Below are 26,822 nucleotides of genomic sequence, written 5' to 3'. Positions count from 1 at the left end.
CTAGCTTTTTTTCTCATCCTCCAAAATGTCATGTAACGACCATCCCTCTCTATGTATATCTATCTCTAAATATATACAAAATCTCAATTCTAACTATATTTCTAAACTTAATTATACAAGCTTTACTTTCATACATCTTCTTTGACACTTCTTAAACTAATAAATTCATTCATAAAGATGCCTTAATTGTATACGGAAACCCACCTTTGTATTATCAACTGTAAGATTAGAGATGCATAATCATTATACGCATCATCTCTCCATTAAATAAGACTTATAATATTGGTTTATCACCCCTCTTTTTTCTTTTTATTATTAAAAAAAAACACTTTTTCTAATTGTTTAATATGTAGTTGAGCTTGGAATAAAATATGAAACGAGAATTACTTATAGCTTTTTTTTATTTTTTAAATTTTTTTAACAAAAATATTATCTACATTAAAAGTGGGGGTGGAGGTGTGGGCTAAATTTCATAATGGGCTGGTAATAATGTAATTTAAATTCGCCTTTGGTGTGAATCAAACCTAAGAATTTTCACTTATAAGTGAAGATGAACAACACTAGACGTAGTACTAAATGATTAAACAATTTTAATCAATTTTAAATTTAATTAACTTTATTTTTTGTGAATATAATTCTCAAAACGTCAATTAAGAAAATAAATTGTTACCAAATTAGGTTCGAATCTCGTAGATGTCGAATTTGATACCAAATTAGGCTGCTTATTATGTAATTTAGCTTAACTCTCTATTTTTTTAATATAAAAATATCGATACACTCAAAGTACTAAAAAAATAAAATAAAAAGTACTAAAAAAAAATTATAAAAATCTATCGTATAACATTGCAAAATGATAATGAGCATCAACGGAAGGTCCAAAAATGAAAATGGTCATAGCATTTTGTATTTACAAATTGCAATGCGTTACATGATAAAAATTGGTAAAAGAAAAATCGCACTCCAATTACCGCTTTAGGAATCACTTTCCCCAAACACGAAGCCATGCCGACATCCACCACTCTTCCTCGGTCCCCCGATTCCGAATTTCTGACACCCCAGAAAACCCCAGATCCAATGCACCCCAATCCACCCTCTCCCTCACGTGTCAATCGTACGTTCCCCTCCCTTTCTCACGTGCCTCCCCATCACCGCCTCTCTTATGAGATTCCCTCCTGCAGCAAGAGCAAGAGAAAAAGCAAAAGCGGAAAGGGAAACAAATTCCCACTCGGTTTTGTGACACCAAATGCATGTTCCACCCGCCACTCGCAACCCCCGATCCGAACTCGATTAGGGTTTTCCGCATTTCGCATCGGCGCAGATCCGCGGAGCTTCGGCGAGAAGCTTCCATCGACGAGTTCTCTGAATTCTCGACGGGGTTCTAGAAGTTCAGGTTCTGCAAGTTTTCTTCAGCGATGGAGTCGATATTGGCTCGGGCGCTGGAGTACACTCTCAAGTACTGGTTGAAATCCTTCTCCAGAGACCAGTTCAAGTTGCAGGGACGGACAGTTCAGCTTTCTAATTTGGGTAAATTTCAGGGATTTATTTGCTTTAGTTTTGATTTGGTCGATTCGTTGTAGTTAGAGTTTCATTGATTTGTTTTTGGATTTGGCAGATATCAATGGCGATGCTTTGCACGCGAGCATGGGATTGCCACCGGCACTGAATGTAGCCACGGCCAAAGTTGGAAAATTGGAGATAGTGGTTGGTGACTGTTAATTCTGCATTCTTTAATCGTGTGTATTCGATATAATTCAATTGGTTTTGATTGATGTTGTGTCGAATCGGAAATCGGAAGTTAAATGGATTAGAAAAGGAAATGAGAAGTTAAAATGTGTTTCCTTTTCGTGCATGGTCTCTTAATTGTTACAGTAATCTCAAATTTAGTTGAGTGTATCGTTGCACAAGATGTGATGCTCTGGTGAGAGGTTAGGGTAGATGTATATTCCAGATGGTTTTCTTTATATGCATTTTTCTCAATTCATTTTTCAGATATGAGTTAAGTAAATGACTCTTCTTTGTGTGATTTGATAGCTCCCATCTGTGAGTAATGTGCAATTAGAGCCGATTGTTGTACAAATTGATAGGCTTGATTTGGTTTTGGAGGAGAAGTCAGATTTGGATGAGAGGAGTCCAAGAAGGTAAAAAGCCCAACTGCATATATTGCTTTATTTTACAGATTGAAACAAGTTTTGTAGTGCAGTCATGGATTTACTGAGCAAATAAATTCTTGCATGCAGTTCCCCATCATCCTCTAGCTCAGCAAAGGGTAGCGGTTATGGATTTGCTGATAAGGTGAGGTTCAGTCAGTACAGTTATGTGTTTTCTATACAGAATGCAAATAATCTTGTCATTCTTTCTGACTAATGGAACTTGGAATCTCAGACAGAATAAAAAAAATTAGCTAAGACTGGTAAAGGGAGAGATTGTTGCCCAATGCACTAGAGCTTTATATTGTATCTTGAATTCTTGGTGCGGAATGGCGATTATAGCTTGTTAACAAGATGAAATTTGTCAAGTTACAATATAAAGCTCCAGTCTTATTTAGTGTGTCTACCTAATTATCACCGAAGTATGGCAGATTGTATGTGTTTGGTTAGGTTCCGACCTTTCATTCATTCAATTCCTCCCTTGCTCTCATGCTTTTTGTAAACTTTCATTCCAACATTTCATCTATTTTACGTTCTTTGTTGTTCTGTGAACTAGAATTTCTGGTCCTCTGCTCTTGTATTTTTGCACAATTTTAATTGTTCAATAAATTTTGTTTCTTAAAAAAAAAAGTTCACCTCATACTGACTTTTTCAATGATATCATTAGTAGCTCAAATCAGTTGAGAATCCAGACCTGTAAAGTTTTATGCAAGCTTCCTTACTGACAAGTGTCTTCTTTGGTTTTCTTGAGCATGCATAGAGATTTGAACATTTATTCTGGAAGTTACGTTATTGATCTTTTAAAAAACTATCAGATTGCTGATGGAATGACTTTGGAGATTCTCACAGTTAATCTTCTACTTGAGACTCGTGGGGGTGGTCGAAGCCAAGGAGGCGCTAGTTGGTAATTTCCAAAGGCCCAGTTCTCTAGTTATATCTTTTCGTACACGAATATGGCCAGAAATGCTCTTATCCGCAATGAACTGGCCTTTGAAGAATACTTGATAACTATTGTAGGTTTTATAACCTTAGATTGAAGTTAAATATAGATATATCTGGCGGAAATTCTTCAATATGTGAAGTCATATTTACCATGTGCAATCATGATGTTCCTATTTATGGATCCCTTTTGTGGGAATTTAGTTTATGATTAAGAACTTTTGGGCTCCAAACAAGGAATTGAGTTTATACCAATCAACAAGTAGATCTTTTACCGCTTGAAATGACATAGTTCTAACTTATCATATGGGCCTGTAATATTTGCTAAAATGATCTTTTTGTTGACATAGGAGGACAGAGTAGGAATTAGCCTGTTGTGATCACTCATATGGTAATCATGGTTTGTGAGAATTTAAATGTTTAAGTTCTGGGTCTGTAAGAGGAGGAAGTATACTTTAGGAAAATAACAGAAAGGTAGTAGATATTGATGTCCAAAAGTAGCAGGAAGTCGAAGGTTTTGCTTGCTGGAGGTTTTTTTATTTTTTGGGGGTGGGGGGGGGGTGGGTTTATATCTTAAGGATTCAGGACGATAGTTTAGAATATTTAGATAAAAAAGTGCAGGACGGACAAGTTCAGGCTTTTTGGCAAAAACAGTATGGGACAGACAGACTCTAGGATTTCTTTGACATTTGAAATATGAAGTCGTATAGGTTAGTGCATATGCTCATTCTTCTCTCATTTTTTTATTTGTCCCACAGGGCATCACCTCTGGCCTCTATAACTATACACAACCTTTTGCTGTATACTACCAATGAAAATTGGCAGGTAATGTGTTAGTTGCTCTGGTCATACAAACATTTTTTTACCAGGTCTGTAACTTCACCGGCTTATTTGAACTAAATGTCCTGTTACAGGTTGTAAATCTTAAGGAGGCACGGGAATTCTCCAGCGACAAAAATTTCATATATTTGTTCAAAGTAATATGCTAATCTTTGTGCATCAGATCACTATTGTGTGTTCCATATTGTTCTCTGTCTAGCAGTGTTAGACTTCTCAATTTTGAATTAGTATTAAATGATGTCGAATTCTTTCTTACCAGAAACTTGAGTGGGAATCTTTGTCTATTGATCTCCTTCCCCACCCTGATATGTTCATGGATGCTGACATAGCACGTACTGAAGATGGAAGAAACCAGAGAGACGATGATGGTGCAAAGCGAGTTTTCTTTGGTGGGGAGCGCTTTATAGAAGGAATTTCAGGACAAGCTTATGTAATGCAGTTCTAAACTTTTTAGTTAATTATTGATGGATTTATTTTTACTCCATATCAGTGTGAATCTAGAGAGTGTCCAGTGTTTTCTGTGTTTCTGTGCTTTTTTTTTCATGGAATCTTTCTTCACTTTGTGACTATGACCAGATCACAGTGCAAAGGACCGAATTAAACAGTCCACTTGGACTTGAGGTTCAGTTACATATCACAGAGGCCATTTGTCCTGCTATAAGTGAACCAGGTAACAAGTGAATTATATTTGATCACCTGTTTCACTGGTTCTATAATTATAATAAGACATTGTATACATATAGCTTGGTGCTAATATGTAATCATGTGGCACAGGACTACGTGCTCTTCTCCGCTTTATGACAGGATTGTATGTCTGTCTGAATAGAGGAGATGTTGATTCAAATACTCAGCAGGTATGCTGTTGGCTTTACTTCATTCTCAATCTATTTTTTGGCTAACATTTTATGATTCTCTTGCTGTTCTCTCTCTCTCTCTCTACATCTCTCATGGAATTTTTTGCAGCGATCCACAGAAGCAGCAGGACGTTCTATAGTCTCAATTGTTGTGGACCACATATTTCTCTGCATTAAAGATGCTGGTTTGTGATTTTCCTTTACAAATGTTATAGCGACTTAATACTTGTGTACATTGAAAAGACAGGATGTATTTTATGCAACCCAATTTATTGACAAAGAAAAATGGGCCAGGGAACCCAATTTGTTGGTATCTACAAGGTTGCATGTTACATTCATTCAAATGATTTCTTTTGTTATTTTTGTTTTTTAAATTGAAGCATTCTTAGAAGTGTTGGATTTACTTGCAGAGTTCAAGCTCGAACTTTTAATGCAATCACTCTTCTTCTCACGGGTACTGTCCCATGACTCTTACATATGTGATTAAACTTTTCTTTATCATCATCTCAGTCTTCGATCAAACTAATACGTATTTGACTCTTGGGTTTACATGTTACTGAAATGAGATTCAGTTTAGAGTGCTTATGATCCAAGGAGGGTCCTGTAAGAAAAATATATTATACTTCCCAAATTTGTCACAATCAAAATTAAAAATATTTGGCATTTGAAATCTGTGCAATTTATTTCTATTTGACTCAATTAGGAGTCCAGAATCTTATATGGGGATCCACTTTTCCAGGCCAGTGTTTCAGATGGAGAAATTGACAACAACTTGTCGAGGGTTATGATTGGTGGACTGTTTTTAAGGTAAATATTGTTAATTTAGGATATTGCAAGACTTTTGGTGGTGGTAAGCACGTTTTCCCATCATTCTCCTGGAGCTCAGTTGGTCTTTGACTAGCTTTAGGGTGTTGTTTCTGCATTTGTGCATTTCTATTCCTGATTTCTTATGTAGAAGTTCACATATAACTCTACAATTGACAAGGATTATGTGTTAACCATAGATTGTTTGTTCATACCTGCATTGTATCTGCAGTGATTTTGTGACTAGACCTATTGCATTTCTATTTTTTGTCGAAGCCACGATGAATTATGGATGTAGTTATTAAAGATAAGTATGATTTTGTACATAGCTCCATGTGGGAGAAATGCCTTCCCCTTTCAATTCGATATATATTCAGTCCTATGGCTAAGTTATAATTTATGTTGGTGGCTGGAATGTAGGGATACCTATTCACGGCCTCCATGCACTTTGGTTCAACCATCAATGCATGCAGTTTCTGAAGAACCTCTGCATGTTCCTGACTTCGGTACGGGATAAATTTATTTATGTAGACTAGAGAAAACAAAATTTAACCCAGTGGCCGTGTGCTGGATGTTGGGTATCTGTAGTTTGAAATTATTCTCTTATCAGTTTTGTATTATTGTTTGGACAGGTAAGAATTTTTGCCCTCCCATATATCCTTTGGGAGATCAGGAGTGGCAATTCATTAAAGGTGTCCCTTTTTTGTGCCTCCACTCTCTTCAGATCAAGCCATCCCCAGTCCCTCCATCTTTTGCTTCACAAACAGTAATTAATTGTCAACCCTTAATGGTATGTGTTGACTTCTTTTATTTGTTCCATCTTTTATATGTTTTCCTTTCTGAATCTTTAAGTATCATTTTTCATTTTTTTCCCGTTTGTTTTTGGTTTAAATTCTAGATTGATCTCCAAGAAGGATCCTGTTTGAGGATCGCTTCCTTCCTGGCTGATGGAATTGTGGTCAATCCTGGTGCTGTTGTACCAGATTCCTCAGTAAATTCCTTGATTTTCACCCTCAAGGAGTTAGATGTGACTGTTCCTTTGGACATAGATAAGTTGTGTGACACTGCTAACAACAAGGACAATATCTACCAGAGTGCCTTTTCTGGAGCAAGGCTTCATATCAAGAACTTGTTAATTTCAGAGTCACCATCACTAAAACTAAGGTTACTGAATCTGGAGAAGGACCCTGCTTGCTTTTGTCTTTGGGAAGGTCAACCAATTGATGCCAGCCAGAAGAAATGGAGTGCTAGAGCATCACACATTAGTTTGTCATTAGAAAAGTGCACCAAGTCAGCTGGCTTTCAGAGTTCTATTGATTGGAATTCAGGCATGTGGAGATGTGTTGAGCTGAAAGATGCTTGTGTTGAAGTAGCTATGGTAACTGCTGATGGGAGCCCATTAACAAATGTTCCTCCTCCCGGTGGTATTGTCAGGGTGGGGGTAGCTTGTCAAAACTATCTCTCCAACACATCTGTTGAACAGTTATTTTTTGTTTTGGATCTTTATTCGTACTTTGGCAGAGTTAGTGAAAAGATTGTTCTTGTTGGAAAAAATACTGGAAAAAAGAAGAAGAGGGATCATTCTGTTGAATTAAAGCTGATTGACAAGGTTCCCAATGATACAGCGGTAAGCTTGGCAGTCAAAAATCTCCAGATTAAATTTCTGGAGTCATCTTCCATGAATATTGAAGGAATGCCTCTGGTTCAGTTTATTGGTGATGATCTCTTCATAAAAGTTACTCACAGAACTCTTGGTGGTGCAATTGCTGTTTCATCCACTATTCATTGGGATAGTGTTGAGGTGGACTGTGTAGACACTGAGGGAAACTTGGGACGTGAGAACGGCTCAGGTTTAACTTACATTGAAAATGGTCTTTCAACGAGTGGAAATGGGTACCCTCAGCTAAGACCTGTATTTTGGATACATAACCAAACAAAACATCAATCAAATGGCAAAGCTTTTGTGGATCCATTTCTGGACATAAGTATGGTACACGTAATTCCTTTAAATGAACGTGATGCAGAGTGTCATAGTCTGAATGTGTGTGCGTGTATCTCTGGCATACGCCTAGGTGGGGGAATGAACTATGCTGAATCCTTGCTGCATCGCTTTGGAGTACTTGGCCCTGATGGTGGTCCTGGAAAGGGGCTCTCTAAGGAGTTAGAAAAATTGCAAGCTGGACCACTGTCGAAACTTTTCAAACCGTCGCATCTCATTATTGATCTGAAAGAGGGTATGGGACAATATGATTTTGGTAATTTTGTTTAGTTATATACACGCAAAGTCTGTTTATCCTGTTCTTTTTTCCCTTGTCATTTGCTATCAGTACTGATTTTATTCACTGTTATACAAATCGCTCTAATATTCCATCTTTTTCCAGATGGAAGTTCACGAGACGGGAAAGAAAGTGGGGTCTTGCACTTGGGAAAGCCAGATGATGTCGACGTGTCCATAGAGTTCAAAAATTGGTTATTTGCTCTTGAAGGTGAACGGGAGATTGCAGAAAGATGGTGGTTTGATAATCATGAGGATGTGCAAAGAGAAGAGAGGTGTTGGCACACAACGTTCCATAGTCTGCATGTAAAAGCAAAAAGTAGTCCAAAGCATAGGCTGAGTGGCAATGGAAAGTCATACAGGACCAAAAAATATCCTGTGGAATTGGTTACAGTAAGGATTTCTCTCTCTTTCCATTGCGGCTCTCCCTTTTTAAGGTTTTAATGTGCTACTTGAGCCTGCTAAAGGCATGTTGGATGAAGCATACATGCATATTGATTATTAAAGGTGACATTTTTTGAAAAGGGTCAGCTTTACATGAATAAGCCAGCATCATTGAAGCATTTTGTCATTTTATTTTTTGGTCTTTTCTTGGGGGAAACAAGTAAATTATGGTCTTCCTAGGTGATATCTTAGGTATTTTAAAATTTGTAAGTTGCATGTATTGCTGAGATGATGTCCCTGTTATGGTGTTGGTTCACTCTATTATACTTGATCTCTATGGTCATAACAACAGTAACACTCATGAGACAGTCACAGAACACACCCGATGCACTCTTCCACTTCATCCATCCAGCTTGTATTCTATGGTTGAGATCTCCATCCTATCTTGCAAATGAACGGAGATTTGAATGAAGATTTCAACCATAGAATACAAGCTGGATGGATGAAGTGGAAAAGTGCACTGTGTGTTTTGTGCGATCGTTGTATGCCACTAAAGCTTAAGAGAAAATTTTATAGGACGTCAATAAGGCTAGCAATGCTTTATGGCACAAAATGTTAGGTGGTCAAGCATCAACACGTGCAAAAAATGAGTGCAGTGGAGATGAGAATGCTTTGTTGGATGTGTGAGCACACGAGAAAAGACGGAGTTAAGAACGAGGATATCCGAGGTAGAGTAGGAGTGGCTGCAATTGAAGATAAGTTGAGAGAAAATCGGTTAAGGTGGTTTGGACATGTGAAATGAAGACTTATAGATGTTCTGGTTAGAAATTGAAATTATGAGATTGAGGCTCAGGCCAAAAGGGGCAGAGGAAGACCTAGGGAAGAGACTTTAAAAAAAGACATGGATACTTGGAGATAACGAAAGACTTGGCGCAAATCGAGCGAAGTGGCATTCTAGGATTCATACAGGCGACACCACTTAGTGGGATAAGGCTTTCTTGTTGTTGTTGTTGTTGTTGTTGCTGTTGCTGTGGTTAAGTAGTAGTGAAGTATGATTATTCTGGGGTTTACCATAAGTGGGTCCTTGTAGTAGGGTGAGAAGTTGTCTTGCTCATGCACTCAGAACTAGTTGTCTTGCTCATGCACTCAGAACTATCTCACGGTTGGGATTCAAATTGCAGATATCTAATAGTAATAGAGACCTAACAATTGGTAAGGCTTTATGTTAAGTACAACCGAGTCAATGTCTAGCAAGGATTAGTTTGAGATTTAGGCAAAATGAGCAAAGTACATTCATGCAAGGATTTTGTTCTTTTGTTTGTTTTCCCCCTTTTTTTTTTCAAATTTTAAATTTTCAAAATTCTAGTGAGCTTATGATACTAAGCATATACTTTGGTAGAACTTGGTTGGTTGTGCCTGTGCTGCATTCAAGATCAAATGTTCTGACACAATAGATATAGTTTGCTTCTATTAGAATATTATCGAATGCAAATATGTGCAACTGTGTGATTCATTTCAATTTCGTCATTTATGCACCTTCATTTTAATCACAGATATCGAATTCATCATCTCATGCATTTAAATATGGTTCCAGGTTGGTGTGCAAGGCTTGCAGATGCTAAAGCCCCATGCTCAGAAGTCTAACAATGCTACTATCTTACCTGCGAATGGGATCAAGGAAACTACACAGACATCTGGAGGTATAGATCTTGAAATTCGCATGGTGATACCAGAGGACCCAGTCGATCATGAAATGGTGGTATGGGCTGTGGAAAATGTGAAATTCTCTGTTAAGCAACCGGTAATGCATTTTTTCAAGTTAACAACTGTATTTTATCTTCTAAAAACTGTTCTGCATTATGACACTTTTGTCTCCATAGATTGAGGCAGTTGTAACGAAGGATGAGTTGCAACATCTTACTTTTCTGTGCAAGTCGGAAGTTGAATCAATGGGTCGAGTCACTGCTGGAATTCTGAGGCTACTCAAGCTGGAGGGTTCCATTGGCGAGGCTGCAATGGAACAACTGAGCAACCTCAGTACGTTACTAAACATTTTGTCAGCCTATGAATGCATCTCTCCATTAATTCTGATCAGAGTTGAGCTGTTATTTTCTTCCAAGTCCTTACAATGCTAAAAAAGTTAATCAATTGACACCGATGTTTTACTCAATTCATTTGTACGTTTTTAAAAAGAATTTAGCCAACAAGATTTATCTGGTATATGTTATTGGGATACCACTGGAAGATTATCTATTTATTATTTTTGGGCCTTATGTAGTTTGGATCTGAATATGACTTTCAGGAACAGAGGGCATTGACAATATATTCTCCCCTGGAAGGCTCACCAGGGGTGGCAGCTTTTCCAGTACTGGGCTCTCTCAATCAAACTTGGTTAATGAAACCCCAAGTACAACCGCCACCTTGGAATCGACAGTGGCTTCACTCGAGGTGGCATTTACAGAATCCCAGGCCAAGTGCACTGCTCTTCTTGCCGACCTAGATAGTTCAGAACAAGCCGCACAGCATCTTGCAACTGTTAAACAACTCAATGAGAAACTTCAGAGTATGCAGAGTTTATTGACGCAATTACGGTCGCAGATATAGTAGGTCATTGTTTGCTATTCTTTTGCCCCCTCCCCTGTAATACCTTGGGATGAAAATGATCCCAATCTGTCTAGTTTACCCATTCTTTATCTGTATATAAAGGGGAAACAGTTGCTGCAGAGATTATGCATGTATTCTAAGTCTGGTATAGCAGTTTTGTATCTAAGGTCCCTACATATGTATCGATTTAAATTTCTAAAGAAATATACCCGTCTTGTTAGCTATCGTAGTTGGCAAACCGATGATATTGGTACTCGATTTCATGTTCTACAAGCGTACATCAGATTAACAAGCGGTTGATAAAATAACTGGGACAGCTAAGGGTGATTCCCTTGTCTATAAGCTTCTTACAAGCCTAAGTAGGGGTGACAATTTTTAACGCGACTCAAAATCCAGCGTGAAATTGTGGTGGATTTAAGTTAAGGAAAACTAATGAAAGGGGCTTGAAAATTTTGAGTTTTAACGATATGGACAAAATAAATGGTAAAATTAACAGTATCAAGTTTGACTTTGTAGTGTAAAAATATAATTTTTTGTTAAAGTGAATAATACCATAGACTTTTCGTTAAAACTTTCAAGTTAATTTGGTCCGATATGTGTTTTTCCATTGATAAAAGCCATATTGTTTGGCAATGACTCGAACTTGTCTTCAGCATTAAATATTCTTAGCCACTCGAGTTACAAACACCTTGTAAACATTTGTCTTACCTCGCATAAGTTACACAACAACTATGCTAGAGTAAAGGTTCGTCAAAGTATGCTTGTTCGTGCTCTAAATTTCGGTCACATATTACATATCACTAGCGTTGCTCTATCATGAATGCCACCAAATGCATTACCACAATCAACCAAAGCTAATCCCAATCGAACTGCGATAAGCATTTTTCTGGAGTAGTGGCAACAAACCAACTTGGATGAGCTTTAACAACTTTCCATAGCATCCCAACGCCAAATAGTTCCGTCCTCACAGCAGCTTAGAATGGTGCTGCAATATAGAATAATGCAACGAGGAAACACTTTCTCATTATCGCGGGATATGGCAATTACAAGATCATATAAAGAATAATGTCAAATAAAAGATAGTACAAAGTTAAAACAATGAGAAATAAACTATGCATGAATTACCTTCCATCAAAAGACGTAGCAGTTTGCCTAATCGGAGATTTTGATTGAGGATGTAACAACCTGAAAATACGGTGCAGGGTTATCATTAGTGGTTTACATTTCAAAGTTACAACTTTCTTCAGCATGTAGTTTTGGTAAACAGAAACCCGAACTAACTTTGCAATAAGAACAGGAGGGCTGGATTGTAGTTCCCAAATGAAAATCTTTCCCTCTCTATTCCCTGCAAGACGGAAAACAATAGAGCGCTAAGAAGTCGACATATAGTTGTGCAACAGTTGGAACATCTAAAGTTACATGGTCCCTTAGATTTTGAAAGAATGAAGAATTATATCAACCGGTACAATTACAACTGTTTAAGAAATTCCTTGTGCAGTTTGCAGTACCTATAGCAGCTGCATTGTAGTGGAAATCACAGGAAAACTTGATGAACCAAATATCACACTCCGGAACCGGATATTTTTGAAGGATGTCAACAGTACCCTAACCAGAAAGCAGCCAAATAACATTTTCGGCCACCATAAAGTAAATAACTGGAATTCTACAGAGTCAACTAAAATCAGCAATAATTCATGGAACAGACAAAAAAGACTAAGAAAAGTGGGGATTTCTTGGTAACTTTTTTGTTTTTAATTAGAAAAATAAAGGAAAGTGAGTAGCCAGATGATAGAGGTGAAGAAAAGACTATTTCGTTTTAGAATGCTTTAGTGTTTAGTGTTAGTTTTATATATTCCACCTCATTTCTTCCTCACCTTTCTGACCTCCTCTCTGTCTTCTATACATTTCCTCCATTTCTTTAATTAAAAGGAAAACACAGAAAACAAAAATGTTACCAATTGGCCCTTAACATTTAAAAACAAGAGGAGCAAGAAGTTCTAACCTCCCCAGGAGACTGTTCCTTCATTTTCGGTTCCCACAGCACAATTTCATTGTCAACACTCTGGAAATATTAATGTAATCATTAGAGAATCTAAGGAATTCAGCTACAACAGGCATCTAAAAGCAATTCAAGCTACTCATATTTGAAATTTATTTGTTAATATTAATATATAGACACAATTTATCACTCCATGCATGTTATTCTAAACAGCTATTAAACTAAATCTTGCTTTTAGGTGATCCAATAAGCTATGCAGAGGTTGATGCCACAAACAGATAAATCAACTTTTCCAGAATTGATGTGTTTCTCATTAACTCATTCGAACCAGCTGATTGTGCTGATTTAAGTTTTTGCCAATTAGTAAACGAAACAAACGATTTGACATATAAAGATTTTGCATCCTATACAATGTTTACATTTTCCATTCCCAAATAACCTTCAGATTTTATACGGAAAAGAATGAAAATAGGGATGAAATTGTTATTCACCTTTGAGAGGAGAAAATCACCAAGCCACCTATTACAGTCAACATAGTTTGTATGAATGGAAGCTATGAATACCTGAAAGGTTAAAGTAATCTCAGATAACAGGAGAATGAAAATGCTAATCTGTAACACAAAGAACAGGTACTTACAGGAAATTGCACATATTTTGTAGGAAATTTTGACGGAAGATCTGTCCATGTGAAAGATTTCTCTACATATGTCCAGAACTCTAAAACAAAGCAATGTATAAGAAAATAAATTAGAAATAACACTCGTTTTCATAAGAAATTAGAACTAACCATTGTGATCCATGCCATATAGTTACATAACTATGGTTTACCAAATCAAATTATGTAAATTGTCATATGGAGCAAAACCATGAAGTCCTACCTTTCATTGACCAGATCTTAACAGTGTTGTCCATGCCACAACTCGCAATACGATATATGTCAGAAGGATGAAAGTCCTATCAAAACCATGAAGAACACGGTAAACATGATTAGCTCTCCGTCGTTTTCATTTGTCAAAACTTCACAACAAAAAGAAAAAAGAAAACAATAAATTTATATTTTAAAAGATTTCATGGAAAGGTGGCGGGATATAACTCCCCGTCTGATATGCTTACCACACTTAGGACTTCATTGCGGTGACCCCCTGCTCCAGCAAATATCAAAATGCATATTCCAGTCTGAACATTCCATAGCCGAACTGACTCATCCTGGAAATTTCTAAGATTACTAATAAAATAAACAACAAACAACATCTTAAAAGAAAATAAAAGGAAAAGGTTATCGTGTTCACTTTGCTTGCTGACACCACAAGTGATGACTTCAACGGTTGCGTCCTGATCTCATTTATTGAGTCCCCATGGCCAACAAAACTCTGCACATAGATGAGTACTTTAGGGAGAAAAAAGATGCAAAGAAAGAAAATCCTCTATTTTCATGGCCACTCAAGCACTTTTAAAATTTCAAAGATTTCAGATGTACACTTTCATCCTAATTGTATGCTAAGTATAGTTAAAAGCACCATTATAATGTACAGGAGTACTAAGATACCTTGTCTATCTTCTCACTGCCACAATCGATGACACGCATTATACCATTAATTCCTCCAGCCACAAGCAATGGGGATCCATCACTATTGCATGCCCAGCTCACAGTGTAAAAAGACTCATCCTTCTGATCTATACAAAGCACATGAAAATCACATATCCGCAAAAAGTTCTAAACATTAACAAATGGATGCTTAACTGTTTGATAAATGACGGAGAAAAGAACACTAATCCATTTGATCAATGATGGAATGATGGCTGTCTTTACTTACATCTTCATCAATGTAGGACTGCAACACAGCGATCACACCCCCTTCTAGGCATTGGTATACAGTCACCTGAAACAAAAAGAACAATATAACAATCACAACACTTCAAAACAAATAGTGGAAAGAGAACCTTGCATTTTGTCTCTCTCGGATAATTTTTTTTACGCAAATGAACACTTTGGGGAACAAATTCACGTTGTTTATTTGAAAACGGAGAACTACACACTACCAGCTCAGAACAACCATAACTCACCACTACCCAGCCGCATTGTAATCCAATGCTGTTAACGTTAAAGATGATGCCTTGTTTTGTTTTACTCGGATTCCCAGAACACTAACTTAACGATCATGTACAAATAAATTACTAATCCACTCAATCTAACAAAACCCAGTAAACCAAATTACAAGAAACTCAAAAATTTACTAAATTTTCAGCCATAAAAGTATAAAACCCATGTTTGGTTGCAGAGAAAACGCAGGAAAATCCAACTAACAATCCCGGAATTAGAACGGAAGAGTAACGAACCCGATTGCCACCGACTGTGGCGAAGACGTTGAAGTAGCGAGAGTCGATGAAGTTGAAAACGATGGCGTATAGGGGCCGCTTGCCCTCTTGGAGCCTGTTGGTGACTCTGTACTCTTTCTTCTTTGAGGGTGCGAGCGAACCCACCACCGGTTCCGACCCTAAAGCGAACTTTGCCGCCATGTCTGCGGCGCAGGATACCGAGAGACCTAACCTCTTCCCAAACAACGGAATTTCTGTTTAAACAGGACAAAGACTACATCGTGTAATAGTTCTAGCTTTAATTATTTACCAAAAAGTTAATAATTATAAAAAGAAAAGTGATTTAATACTATGTTTGGACGAGGAAAATAAATTTGAAATTTGGATAAAAGTCAGAATTTACAAATTGACATGCACCAATTCATTTGCTTGCCTTCATAAACATAGAAATTTAGAATTTTTGCATAGAAAAAAACTTGGAATTTGGGACCTCCAATTCCCAAGTTTAAATTCCATGTAAATATGTGTCATTTCTCAATTTCTATGATTGAGAATTTAAAAATAACAAATTTCATATTTAATTCTATTGTTCTTTTAGGTTAACCAAACAAGAAAATTCACAAATTCTAGAAAATAAAATCTCGTTATTTCAATTATTATCATTTTAAAATTCTTTGGTAATCTTAAATTTCTTCATCCAAACATAGTGTAAAGTAATTTCTGAATTTCCAAGTACCGTCAAATTGAATAAATTAATAGTTATTTTATGTGTCATTTAGTAAATGAGAGATCTTAAGTTCGAATCCACATTATTGTTAGCACATTGTGAGGTTTAGCCACTCCATCACCTGTAAATAATACTATTTGTTTAGAAAGAAAAAAACATTTTATGTAGATTTAAAGGGTGATTTGGTAAAGAATCAATAAAAAGTTACAATATTAATAATATATCAATAATATTTATATTAATTGTAAATATGTCAATTATGTATTGGGATACTTAAATGAATTTAAGATAAACAAAAATTACAAAATCTATCATTATAGCTGACACCCACTTTAAATGACACCCCTTCTCATATTTTTTATATATTTTGGAATAGGTCAATATGGATTCAGACATTGCATTGCAATGCCTGTTTTCTGATTTTGGTTTTATCGAATTTAGACGCTTTGTTGCAGTGTTTGTTTTCTGGTTCAATTTTTTTTATCACTTACACGCCTCATATGCTTCACACCTCGTGTAACTCATGATTTTTGCATTTGGATTCAAGCACTGCAACACAATGTCCCTTTACTATTTATGAGAACATTGAATCTCTATTCTAGGAACATTGACTCAAGTTAGCATACATCAGTCCCTATTGTACATTGACTCGCGCCAACATACATTAACTTATGCCAACACTCACCCTCAAGCTGGTCTGTAGATGTCTCCTAAGCCTAACTTGTCAAGTGAGTCATGAAACACTTTTGTGGACAACACATGTATTAAAACATATGTTGTTGTTCTGTCCTTATGTATGGAATGTTTGCTAACTGAATATCCAACCTCTCCTTCATAAAATGAAGATCCACTTCAACATGTTTATTCCGATCATATTGTACCAGATTATTGGCTATCTCTCTTGCTGCTTGATTATCACAACATAAAAGCATAGGCTCATTGGGCTTGAAACCTATCTCCGTCATACCATGTCCCAATAAACCTCCAAGAATGCACGATGTTGCAACGACTTTTCCCAGCGGTGGCGGCTCTGCCCTGGCAACTACAACTTTTGTTGTGGATGATTGCCAAGTTTTAAAGGTTTGGGTGGTGGTGTTGGTGAAAGCCCTGAAAAAGGATTCGAGGGAGGAGAAGCCGAATAGGTTGAGTCAGGAACAAGGGGTTCTATGGACAGTGGTTTGTTGGCCAGAAGCTCGAACTTGTTAGTGATTCCTGGCGTGGGGCTAACTTGAGAATGTTGGTAGAAATAGGTATTGGGGGAGTTGCCCAGCTCAAGCAATTATATATATATATAAGTACAAGAATGTCTGATACATTGAATCCATATTATGAGAACATTGAATCTTTATTTTAGGTACATTGACTCAAGCTAGCATATATTGAGTCCCTATGATACATTGACTGGCGCCAACATACATTAAATCCTTGCGCCAACATACATCAAATCCTTATGGTACATTGACTCATGCCAACACTTACCTGCAAGTTGGTGCATAGATCCCTCCTAAGCCCAACTTGTCAAGTGAGTCAAAAAACACTTTGGCGGACATGTATTAAAACATATGCTTATGTTCTACCCCACGATATGAATGTCTACTAACTGAACATCCAGCTTCTCCTTGATAAAATGTCGATCCACTTCAACATGTTTAATCCGCTTATATTGTAGTGGATTATTGGCTACCTCACATGCTACTTGATTATCACAACATATGGTTATAGGCTCATGGGCTTGAAACCCGTCTCTGTAATATCATGTACCAACAAAACCTCCAAGAATGCACGCTACTGCAATTGCATCTTTTTCTGGCTGCGGTGGCTCAGCGCTGGCAAGTGCAACTTTTGCCATGGCGGGTTTGTAAGGTTTTAGAGGAAGGTTTTGAGGGTTTGGGCAGTGGTGTTGGTGAAAACCCTGAAAAAAGGTTCGGGGGAGGAAAAACTGAATAGGTTAAGTCGGGGACAAAGGATTCTATGGACGGTGGTTTGTCGGCCGAAAGCCCGGACTTGTTGGTGATTCCTTGTGTAGGGCCGACTTAAGAAAGTTGGTGGAATATGGTATTGAGGGAGTTGCCCTGCTCAAGCAATTGTATAAAGATAAGGTGGGCAGGGCTGGAATGGCAGCCAAGCCTGTGCGAAAAATATTTTTAATTTTTTAATTTTTTATGTTGTTTATTTTTTTTTTAAATTGTCAATTTGCAGCCATAATGCCATGTAGATGCACAATCATCATTCAATCAATGAGTCACATCAGCAGTTAAGTTAATTGAACTCCTGACGGAAAAATTAATGGAAGTATGAAAATGTCACAAAAACAAAGCAAGATCCTTTTAGAATAATAATGTTGAGAGAGAGAAAGTTAGAGATGAGACATAGAAGGGTGAGAAAGAGTGAACCAAAGCAAGATTTTTCGGTGGGAGAAAGAGATATAGATACTTATCTTAAGATTTCAACGTTGAACAAAAGGTTTTTATTCTACAAGTGAAAGATGAATCCTTTGGAGAAAAGGTGAGACTAACAGAGAGGACCAGACTCAAGGGTTACCAGATTTCTTTTGACTTGAGTTGTGTTTCTTGGCTCATAATCCAGTTGAAGGCAGCGTTAGAATCAAAGGGTCATAGGTTTTTTAGATAGTACAGAAGGCACAGTTACAGTTTTGGGTGGAAAGTTTCAACAACAAAAATGGGGACTTCTTAAGTATTTCCAAAAATGAGCCGGATGGTTTTGTAAGGAACATTATTGTTCCCAAAAGGATTAATTTTTTCGGCTGGAAGAGGTTGGTTGAATTTTTATCTGAAATTAAGTGCAGGGGAAAGAAAGTGGAGAAATTTTGTTGTAGTTCTTCTTAGGTGAATATGAATTTGTTGGAGGTGTCAAGGGAACCACAAAGAAGTAAGTCGAGAGTTGTCCCTCAGATTTCATTTAAAGATGCAACTCTAAGGGGAAAACTTTCAACTGAATTTATCTTAATTTGAACGAGACAGAGAAATTATGGGTAGAGAACAACTAGAATAAGAGAAGCAATCCTCTGGAAGATTTAAATGGGGGTGCGTGTTTGTTTGCGAGAGACAACTGGTGCATCAGCCTTGGAAATAGGTGGAGAAAACACTTCTGAATTTGCTTGGAATGGAGATTCGTTTATCTCATTTTCAATGCCATAAAGCTTTATTTGTTTACCAGAATTCAGATGAAGCAATGAAGATCGCAGAATTGGGTTTTTTTTTACTATGAGTGAGTATCCATATGTGTTGTTGTTTGGATGGTGGCAAGGCCTCAAAGCGGATGATCGAAATGCAATGAGTTATGGTGGCTGGATTGTTGTTGAGGGATTACTGCCTCATCTCGGAAATAACTTTTGGTTTCAAAAGATTGGTGAAACTTGCGGTGGTATGATGGAAGTTGATCGTAGAACTGCAAAATTTGGTTTATCTGTTTGAAGCAAGGTTAAAAATTCAACATAATTTTACTGGTCTCATACTAGAGTTTGTTAATGTTGTTGATGGAAATCCCACTTTTAGAGTTAAAATCAGACAACTCTCGCCAACAAGAAGACCTAAACCTCTGGTTTTCAAGCGTGGAGAATCTTTGAATTCTAAGTATTTCCGAAGGCCTGAGAATGATGATCGAAATTTGCAGAGGGTGATTGGACACATTTCTCCGGCAAGTCCAGCCAAAGAGACAGTTCAAAAGTCAGCATGGAATATACGGATATCTGACTATTCTCAAAATAGGGAGCTTGATCATCAAATTATTATAGATTCTCGAAGAAAGGAATGGGTGCTATTGGAGAATGAGCCTTTGGTGGATGGGGAAATTTCTTGAGAATGATTAATTGGGGAGAATTCCAAGCATACAGAAAAGGTCAGTCTTAAGTCTTCTACAAAAAATGGGTTTTTAAAGTCTTTGGAAAGTGATAAGTCTTTGGTGGTAAGTGGATCTCTTTTTAATGAGGTTGATATTAATGAAACTTCTGGTGGGATTGGGAGAGAGAGGGCTGAATCTCACAAAGAGTTAGTTGGGCCTTTTCCCGTTGGGCCTTTGCACTCCTTTATTCATCAATAAGGTATTTTCTTGCCAACTTCTATGCCTTCTCGTCAGAGTGACAATGGGCCTGCTTTTATTAAAGAAGCATACTCTAATTGGACTTCTTTATCCGATTTTTTTAAGAGATTTGGGCCATCAAAATTGTCTGCAGAGAGATTCAATTTTGTGAGTCCTTCTTAATTTGGGTCTCTGCAAAAGATAAGATTAAAAAAGCAAATAGATTATAATGTTTCTCAACGTGGTGCTTCATCATTGTTTTAAGATGTTAAGGAGCTGGCTGAAGATTTGCACGTTTTATATGAAAAAAAAAGCTTCTACATGAGAAAAATGAGAGATGGGTCTAGTTGATCCCATTAAGGTTTCAAATGATTTGAATGTCACAAAAGAGGAGTTTGATTTTGGGGATGAGATGTTACAAAATCTTCCTTTGGAGGTTGAGAATAAGAATGAGGATTTTGACCGGGTTCGGGCTCATATTGAACATTCTGAGTCTATGAAGTCAGAAGAAGATGAGGAATCGTATTTTTCTTGTGATGCTGAAAATATTGTTAAAAGGGATGATTGGTTGGAAGGTTCTGTGATGAGTCTTTTTAACGAAGAGGATGCTTCTCTTAATGAGATTGCCGATATTTCTGCCTTATGCAATCCTTGTGTAGATGGTAAGCTTATTCCTGAAGAGAAGACTGAGAGGATGATTGTCTCAGATAAAAGGGGTTCTAGGGGGATTTCTAAGAAGGGAAAAATGTTGGTGTTGTAAAACCCCATCCCGAATTGTGTATTTTGTAGTATTTACAGAAGTATGAAATGACCATTTTGTCCTTATCACTTACCCAATCAGGTTTCCCTTTTTGGATTTCCTCCAAATTCCCATCCTCTTTCTGCCTGCCACGTGGCAGTCTCCTATCTCCCTTTCTCTTATTTCCCCGAGACATTCTCTCTCTCAACTCTCTCTCTTAAACTCTTATCCCCTTTCTCCTTCCCAGCGACACATACACTCACCTGCACACCCAAAGGACCACGACCCCACCACCACCATTGAGTGAACCTTCTATCTATCTCTCTATATATCTCCATTTTCCTCTGTGGAGCACTGAGACACCCAAAGGCCACCCCACTATCTTCGCAAGTCTGACGGCTTCAAACCAACTTTCCAGCCACAAGGAGAGACCACGAAGGTATGAAACTCTCTCTAGTCTCTATCTTCATTTTGGTAGTTAGATTGTACCCTAGGGTTGTGAATTGGCGTCGATCGAGGCTCGGGAAGCTTCGGTCTCCCTATTCGGTGAAAATGGGCCATACCTGACCCAAAGCCCTAACCGGGTCCTTTAGCCCAGAGCATCGGGCCAAGCTTTCAAGCCCAAAGCCTTTTTGAACTAAGGTCCTTGGGCCGTGTAACCACGGGCCTTTAGCTTGTTAAACCCCAAACCCAAAACCCTGAAACCTTGAAACCCATATCTGTGACCCATTGGACTCAACCCAAAACCCCAAAGCCCAAACTCCAAATCCATTCCAAACCCAGCCCAAGCCTTTTGGCCATAGAACCTGGCCCAGTCATGGAGCCCAGGCCTAATTGCCTCGGCCTAATCCGGCCCAACCTAGAGAACCCACGAACCCAGCCGCACGTGGGCCTGCGCGTGGGCACACGTCAGAGGTTGCCGATGGCGATGCGTGGAGCACACGCCCTGCCGATAACTTTTCCAGGCAACTTTCCAGCCACCCACGGCGGCTCATGGCCGCCAGAGCCGCCACCTTGCGGCGGCGCATGGGGGTACCCGATGTCCCCTTTAATGTTTTTAAACGTCCTGAACCCATTTATGACGTCCGTTTCCTGAAATTCAATCATTATGATAGAGTTTTATTAATTGGACTCTTTATGTGCTTAGGTGCGACTATCAGCAACGATTTCGTCATTCCTATTTCGCACGGTTCATCGAGGAGGAGTATTTATGAGTGGACCCCTTCTAAAATGCATGTTTTAATAGTAGAAATGCATACATGAAAAGCATGATTTAATGGTTACGTTTTATGAGTAAATTAGATTTACACTTTATGATTTGTCATGCTTTACTGAGAATATTTTGGAATACCATACTTTATCAAATTTATGTTCTTTGTTGTATATATGATGGATGACTATATACTATTTATGAACATGTTTTTACACTCTTTGTAGTATATATGATGGACGACTATATACTATGAAGATGCTTTGAGATATATGTACTTATGTTGGAAATATTATATTCAATGATTTTGGGCTTATCTAGTGGTTACTATATATGCCTTCGGGTGGGTGCTGTAGAAGCCTACTAGCGATTGTTACCATATATGCCTTCGGGTGGGTGCTGTAGGAGCCTACGGGCAATTGATATTATATATGTCTTCAGGTGGGTGCTGTAGAAGCCTACGGGCAATTAATACTATATATGTGGGTGTTGTAGGAGCCTTCAAGCGATTGATACTATATATGCCTTCGGGTAGGTGCTGTAGGAGCCTACGATTGACTCATATGTGAAGTGTTTTGAATGAAGGCCTTCGGGCAAATGAAGTGTTCTATATGCCTTTGAGCGATACTGATACCACAATTTAGCACACTATATACGATATATGTTTTATGAAAGTTTTATGGCATGCTAGGGTTTTCGGAAAACCTATCACATATTATGCTATTAGTTTTCATAAAATTTGGGAGTTAGTACGTTATTCAATAACTATGTTTGTACTACTTATATATCAACTTGGTCCACTCATATTTGTTTTGTGCCCCCTCAGGACATAGGAATGAGGCTTACGATCCGAGCTACGAGGCATTCCCTTACCAGTGACATCGTGCCATCCTTTCTTCTTTGACATCATTGTAATCGCACCTTCCGCTTGTATTTTGAATAAGATGTATGCTCTAAACATGTCATGCATCATCACTTTCATTATCATTGTTGGCAGTTGAATACTATTATATTATTTTATAAAGTTTATGTGGGAATATTACATTGCGTAGTTCACACGAAATTTACATGCATGTTTCACATGTTCTCAACATATGCATTCATTAAATGGCTTGTGTCACCCTCGGGTGTCGGTCAACACGTGGCCATCCCAATGTTTCTTGGACATTGGGATCGGGGCTTTCAGGTGTTAGGAGCAGATGCCAAGAAGGGACCAAAGTATTTAAGTGTGACTTTCAAGCCTTCCGTGTCAGGTTCTAAACCAGATATTGGTGATTATAAGCAAAATTCGGAGCATATGAGGAAGTTTTTGTCGAAACTAAATGTACCACTAATTCCTTTGAAAATGAACTTGTTACAAAAATAAAAATAAAAATAAATTACAGGCAAAATTGTTAACAAGAAAAAGGAATCTGGAAGTGGGTCTACCTTAATCACATACCAGAAGAAAAAAGTTAGAAGTGATTTGGGGGTTAATCCTCTAAAATGAAGATATTTTCTTGGAATGTCAGAGGGCTAGGGAGGAGAAATAAAAGAAGAGTGGTTAAAGAGCAGATTATAAATAGCGGGGCTGACAAAACATTGTCGTTCTACAAGAAAAAAAAAAACTAAAATTTGCAGAAGACTTGTTGGAAGCATCTGGAGGTTTCGTTGCATAGAATGGCTGTCATTGCCTTCTTTTAGGAAGGTCTGGGGGAATTCTTGTTTTGTGGAATTCCAATTGTATCTCAGTTTTGGAATCTATGGTAGGTTAGTTTTCTATTTCAATCAAAATAAAGGCTTCCGATGGCTTAGATTGGTGGCTTTCGGGGGTTTACGGCCCCAACAAAGCGAGGGAAATAAACAATTTCTGGAAAGAACTGGCTGGATTGTTTGGCTTATTTGGACCTAGATGCTGTCATACAAGAGACTTTAATGTGGAATGGTTTGTGTCAGAAAAATCCAACAACGGTAGATTTATAAGAAGTATGAGGGTGTTTAATAATTTTATTTTGGAAATAAACCTTAGAGATCCTAATTTATTTAATGCAGAATTTACATGTCAAATATGAGAGAAAGTGCAAATGTGGCATGTCAAAGGCTTGATAGGTTTCTATTCACAAATGAGTGGGAAGCGTGCTTTCCTAACTCTCGTAGAGAGCTACTACCCGGTTAACTTCAGATCATTGCCCAGTTGAATTGGATACAAGTTTTGTAAAGTGGGGACCTACACCTTTCAGATTCAAGAATTCTTGGTTTGACCATCCGTCTTTTAGGGATGGGTTCAAGTTCATGAGGAAGCTTAAAGAGTTGAAATCTAAAGTAAAGGAGTAGAGCAAGGAAGTTTTTGGCAATGTTGGCTAAGAAAAGAAGCAAATGGAGGCTAAACTATTGGAGCTTGATGCAACGGAGATGAGGAAGGGTCTTGATCTCTTTTTGAAATTGGAAAGAGATGGTACGGGCAATATTTGATGAGTTGTTACCTGAAGAGGAAAGTCATTGGAGAATTAGAGCCAAAGTTGAATGGGCTAAAAAATGAGACAATAACACTAATTTCTTTCACAAAATTGCAAACGGGAGAAGGAAAAAGAATTTTATTGATAATTTGGAGCTGGAAGGGGGAGAAATTGTGGAAGATATTGAAGTCATCGAACAAGAATTGATTCAATTCTTTGAAAAACTTTATTCCAGAAATTTGAAGGTGAGGTGGGGTTTAGAAGGCATTGACTGGAGTCCAATCAGGGAAGGGGAAGCAATATGGCTAGATATGGCTTTTGAAGAAGAGGAAATAAAAAAGGCAACGTTTGATTGTGGGGGCGATAAATCACCAAGTCTTGATGGTTTTACTGTGGAATTATTTCAACAACATTGGGAGGTGGTAAAATCAGATACTGTGAGGGTTTTCAATGAATTTCATAGTAGCGGAATCATCAACGCAGTCATAAATGAAACATACATCTGTCTCATACCAAAGAAAGAAAATTCAATTAGTGTTGCCGATTATAGGCCTATAAGCTTGACAACGAGTTTATACAAGATTTTGTCAAAAGTGTTGGCCTCTAGACTAAAGGAGGTAATTAGTGGCACAATCTCACAGGCTGAATGAGCTTTTATGAAAGGAAGGCAGATTCTTGGTACAATTCTAGTGGCCAACGAAGTGGTTAAGGAAACAAGGGTGAAAAAGAAGGAAGGTCTTGTGTTCAAAATTGATTTTGAAAAAGCTTATGATCACATTGATTGGGATTTCTTAGTTAATGTGTTGGAAATAAAAGGGTTTGGTGATAGGTGGAGAAAATGGATATTGGGCTGCTTGGAATCTACCAACTTTTCCATCATAATAAATGGCCGACCAAGGGGAAAGTTTGGAGAGTCAAGAGGACTTGGACAAGGCGATTCTCTTTCGCCTTTATTGTTTAATATTGTAGTAGACATCCTCAGTACATTACTGGGAAGAACCATCGAGGATGGCTTGATTGAGGGGTTGTGTGTTGGTAATGAGGGTGTGGAAGTTACTTGCAATTTGTCGATGACACTTTTTTTTCTTTCTATTTGGCAGTGAGCAAGGTTAGACTAATCTTTTATCAGCAATTGATTGTTTTTGTTCTATCTATGGATTGAAGTTGAATAAGGGTAAATGCTCTTTAATGGGTATTAATGCAGAGGAAGAAAAATTAGAGATATTGGCTGGTTTGTGGGGATGCAAAGTATGCTCTTGGCCTGTCAAGTATTTGGGTCTTCCTTTAGGAGGTAATCCCAGAGCTATCTCCTTCTGGAACCCGATTGTGGAAAAAGTCGAAAAGAGATTGCAGAGCAAGAAATGTGCCTTTCTTTCAAGAGGGGAAGATTAACTTTAATTCAATCAGTGTTAGGAAGTTTACCAATTTATTTTCTATCTTTGTTCAAGATTCCTAAAGGAGTAGTCAGGAATCTGGAAAGCTTAATACGGAAATTCTTATGGGCTGGTGTTGGTGAAGATAAGAAAGATCAACTCATTAATTGGGAGACAATTTCAAAACCGAAAGAGGAATGAGGTTTAGGTATTGGCAATATATTGGTAATAAACAAAGCTTTGTTAGCTAAATGGTTATGACGTTTTCGTCGAAAGTGATTCCATCTAGCATAAAGTGATTAGAAGCAATTATGGTCTTAGTGACAATGGTTGAGATTCCAAGATAGTTCAGTTTGGAACAAGTAGAAGTCCTTGGAAGGATATTTCCAAAGGGTATAGTTCTTTTCTGGAGTGTTGACGTTTTGTTCTTGGTAAAGGAGATCGAATTAGATTTTTGGAAAACATTTGGCTGGACGAAAGATCTTTACAAGTCTCATTTCCTAGGTTGTTCAAGTTATCCAAATTTCATAACAAGAGTATTTCTAGTGTTGCTAGTATTGTTGAACATTCTTTGAATTGGGACTTTGGGTTTTGAAGGAATTTACATGATGTGGAATTAGACGAATTGTTATCTTTCTTGACAAGTTTAGATCAGGTTTGCATACACCCATCAAGGGTTGATGCAAGAAATTGAATACTTGATTCTTCAAGAAGCTTCTCTGTTTAATATTGCTGCGATTATCTTCTTAAAAGCTATGTTGATAGGGTATTTCAAGCTTATGGCCTGGTTTGGAAATCTAAAGTTCCTAATAAAGTGAAAGTCTTTACCTGGTTAGTGGCTCATGGGAAAATTAACACTTGTGACATGCTCCAAAAATGGCGACCTAGCTCATGTCTACAACCTGATTGGTGCATTTTATGCAAGAAAAGTTTAGAGTTTGTTGACCATCTATTTCTTCATTGTTCGGTGGCTTTAAATATCTGGTTGAAGTTGTTTAAGGAGTTCGGTATCAGTTGGGTTTTACCCAAGCATTGTTATTCTCTTATGGTAGAGGAACATAAATTATCAGGAAAAGGGAAGAAAATCAAGGTCGGGGATGTATAGTTTCAGCTATTTTTGGGTCATTTGGATGGAAAT

General features: G+C 37.7%; 2 protein-coding genes across 2 annotated transcripts; one reads left to right on the top strand and one right to left on the bottom strand.

Annotated features, from left to right (window-relative positions):
• The first annotated feature begins 1,005 nt into the window (after window positions 1–1,005).
• On the top strand, window positions 1,006–11,071 carry LOC126589492 (uncharacterized). Its single transcript, XM_050254797.1, has 20 exons — window positions 1,006–1,524; window positions 1,613–1,701; window positions 2,032–2,138; window positions 2,238–2,292; window positions 2,963–3,051; window positions 3,845–3,911; window positions 4,001–4,063; window positions 4,186–4,356; window positions 4,503–4,596; window positions 4,701–4,780; window positions 4,890–4,965; window positions 5,191–5,234; window positions 5,520–5,587; window positions 6,005–6,090; window positions 6,217–6,374; window positions 6,483–7,818; window positions 7,966–8,252; window positions 9,838–10,044; window positions 10,124–10,280; window positions 10,546–11,071. The coding sequence occupies exons 1-20, from the start codon at window positions 1,413–1,415 to the stop codon at window positions 10,845–10,847; spliced, it is 3,648 nt and encodes a 1,215-aa protein (XP_050110754.1). The 5' UTR covers window positions 1,006–1,412; the 3' UTR covers window positions 10,848–11,071.
• A 359-nt stretch (window positions 11,072–11,430) lies between these two features.
• Window positions 11,431–15,434, bottom strand: LOC126589493 (polycomb group protein FIE1). Its single transcript, XM_050254799.1, has 13 exons — window positions 15,184–15,434; window positions 14,661–14,726; window positions 14,393–14,515; window positions 14,136–14,216; window positions 13,960–14,052; window positions 13,725–13,800; window positions 13,484–13,563; window positions 13,338–13,409; window positions 12,850–12,909; window positions 12,356–12,452; window positions 12,129–12,192; window positions 11,973–12,032; window positions 11,431–11,832 (listed from the first exon to the last, which is right to left on the bottom strand). Exons 1-13 carry the CDS (start codon window positions 15,361–15,363, stop codon window positions 11,769–11,771), a joined length of 1,116 nt encoding a protein of 371 aa, XP_050110756.1. The 5' UTR covers window positions 15,364–15,434; the 3' UTR covers window positions 11,431–11,768.
• Window positions 15,435–26,822: the final 11,388 nt, after the last annotated feature.

This window comes from Malus sylvestris, chromosome 11, assembly GCF_916048215.2.
Source record: "Malus sylvestris chromosome 11, drMalSylv7.2, whole genome shotgun sequence".
NCBI classification, from domain to species: Eukaryota; Viridiplantae; Streptophyta; class Magnoliopsida; order Rosales; family Rosaceae; genus Malus; species Malus sylvestris.
The sequence above is the reverse complement of the archived record's forward strand: the minus strand, read 5'-3'. Positions and strand labels throughout refer to the sequence as shown.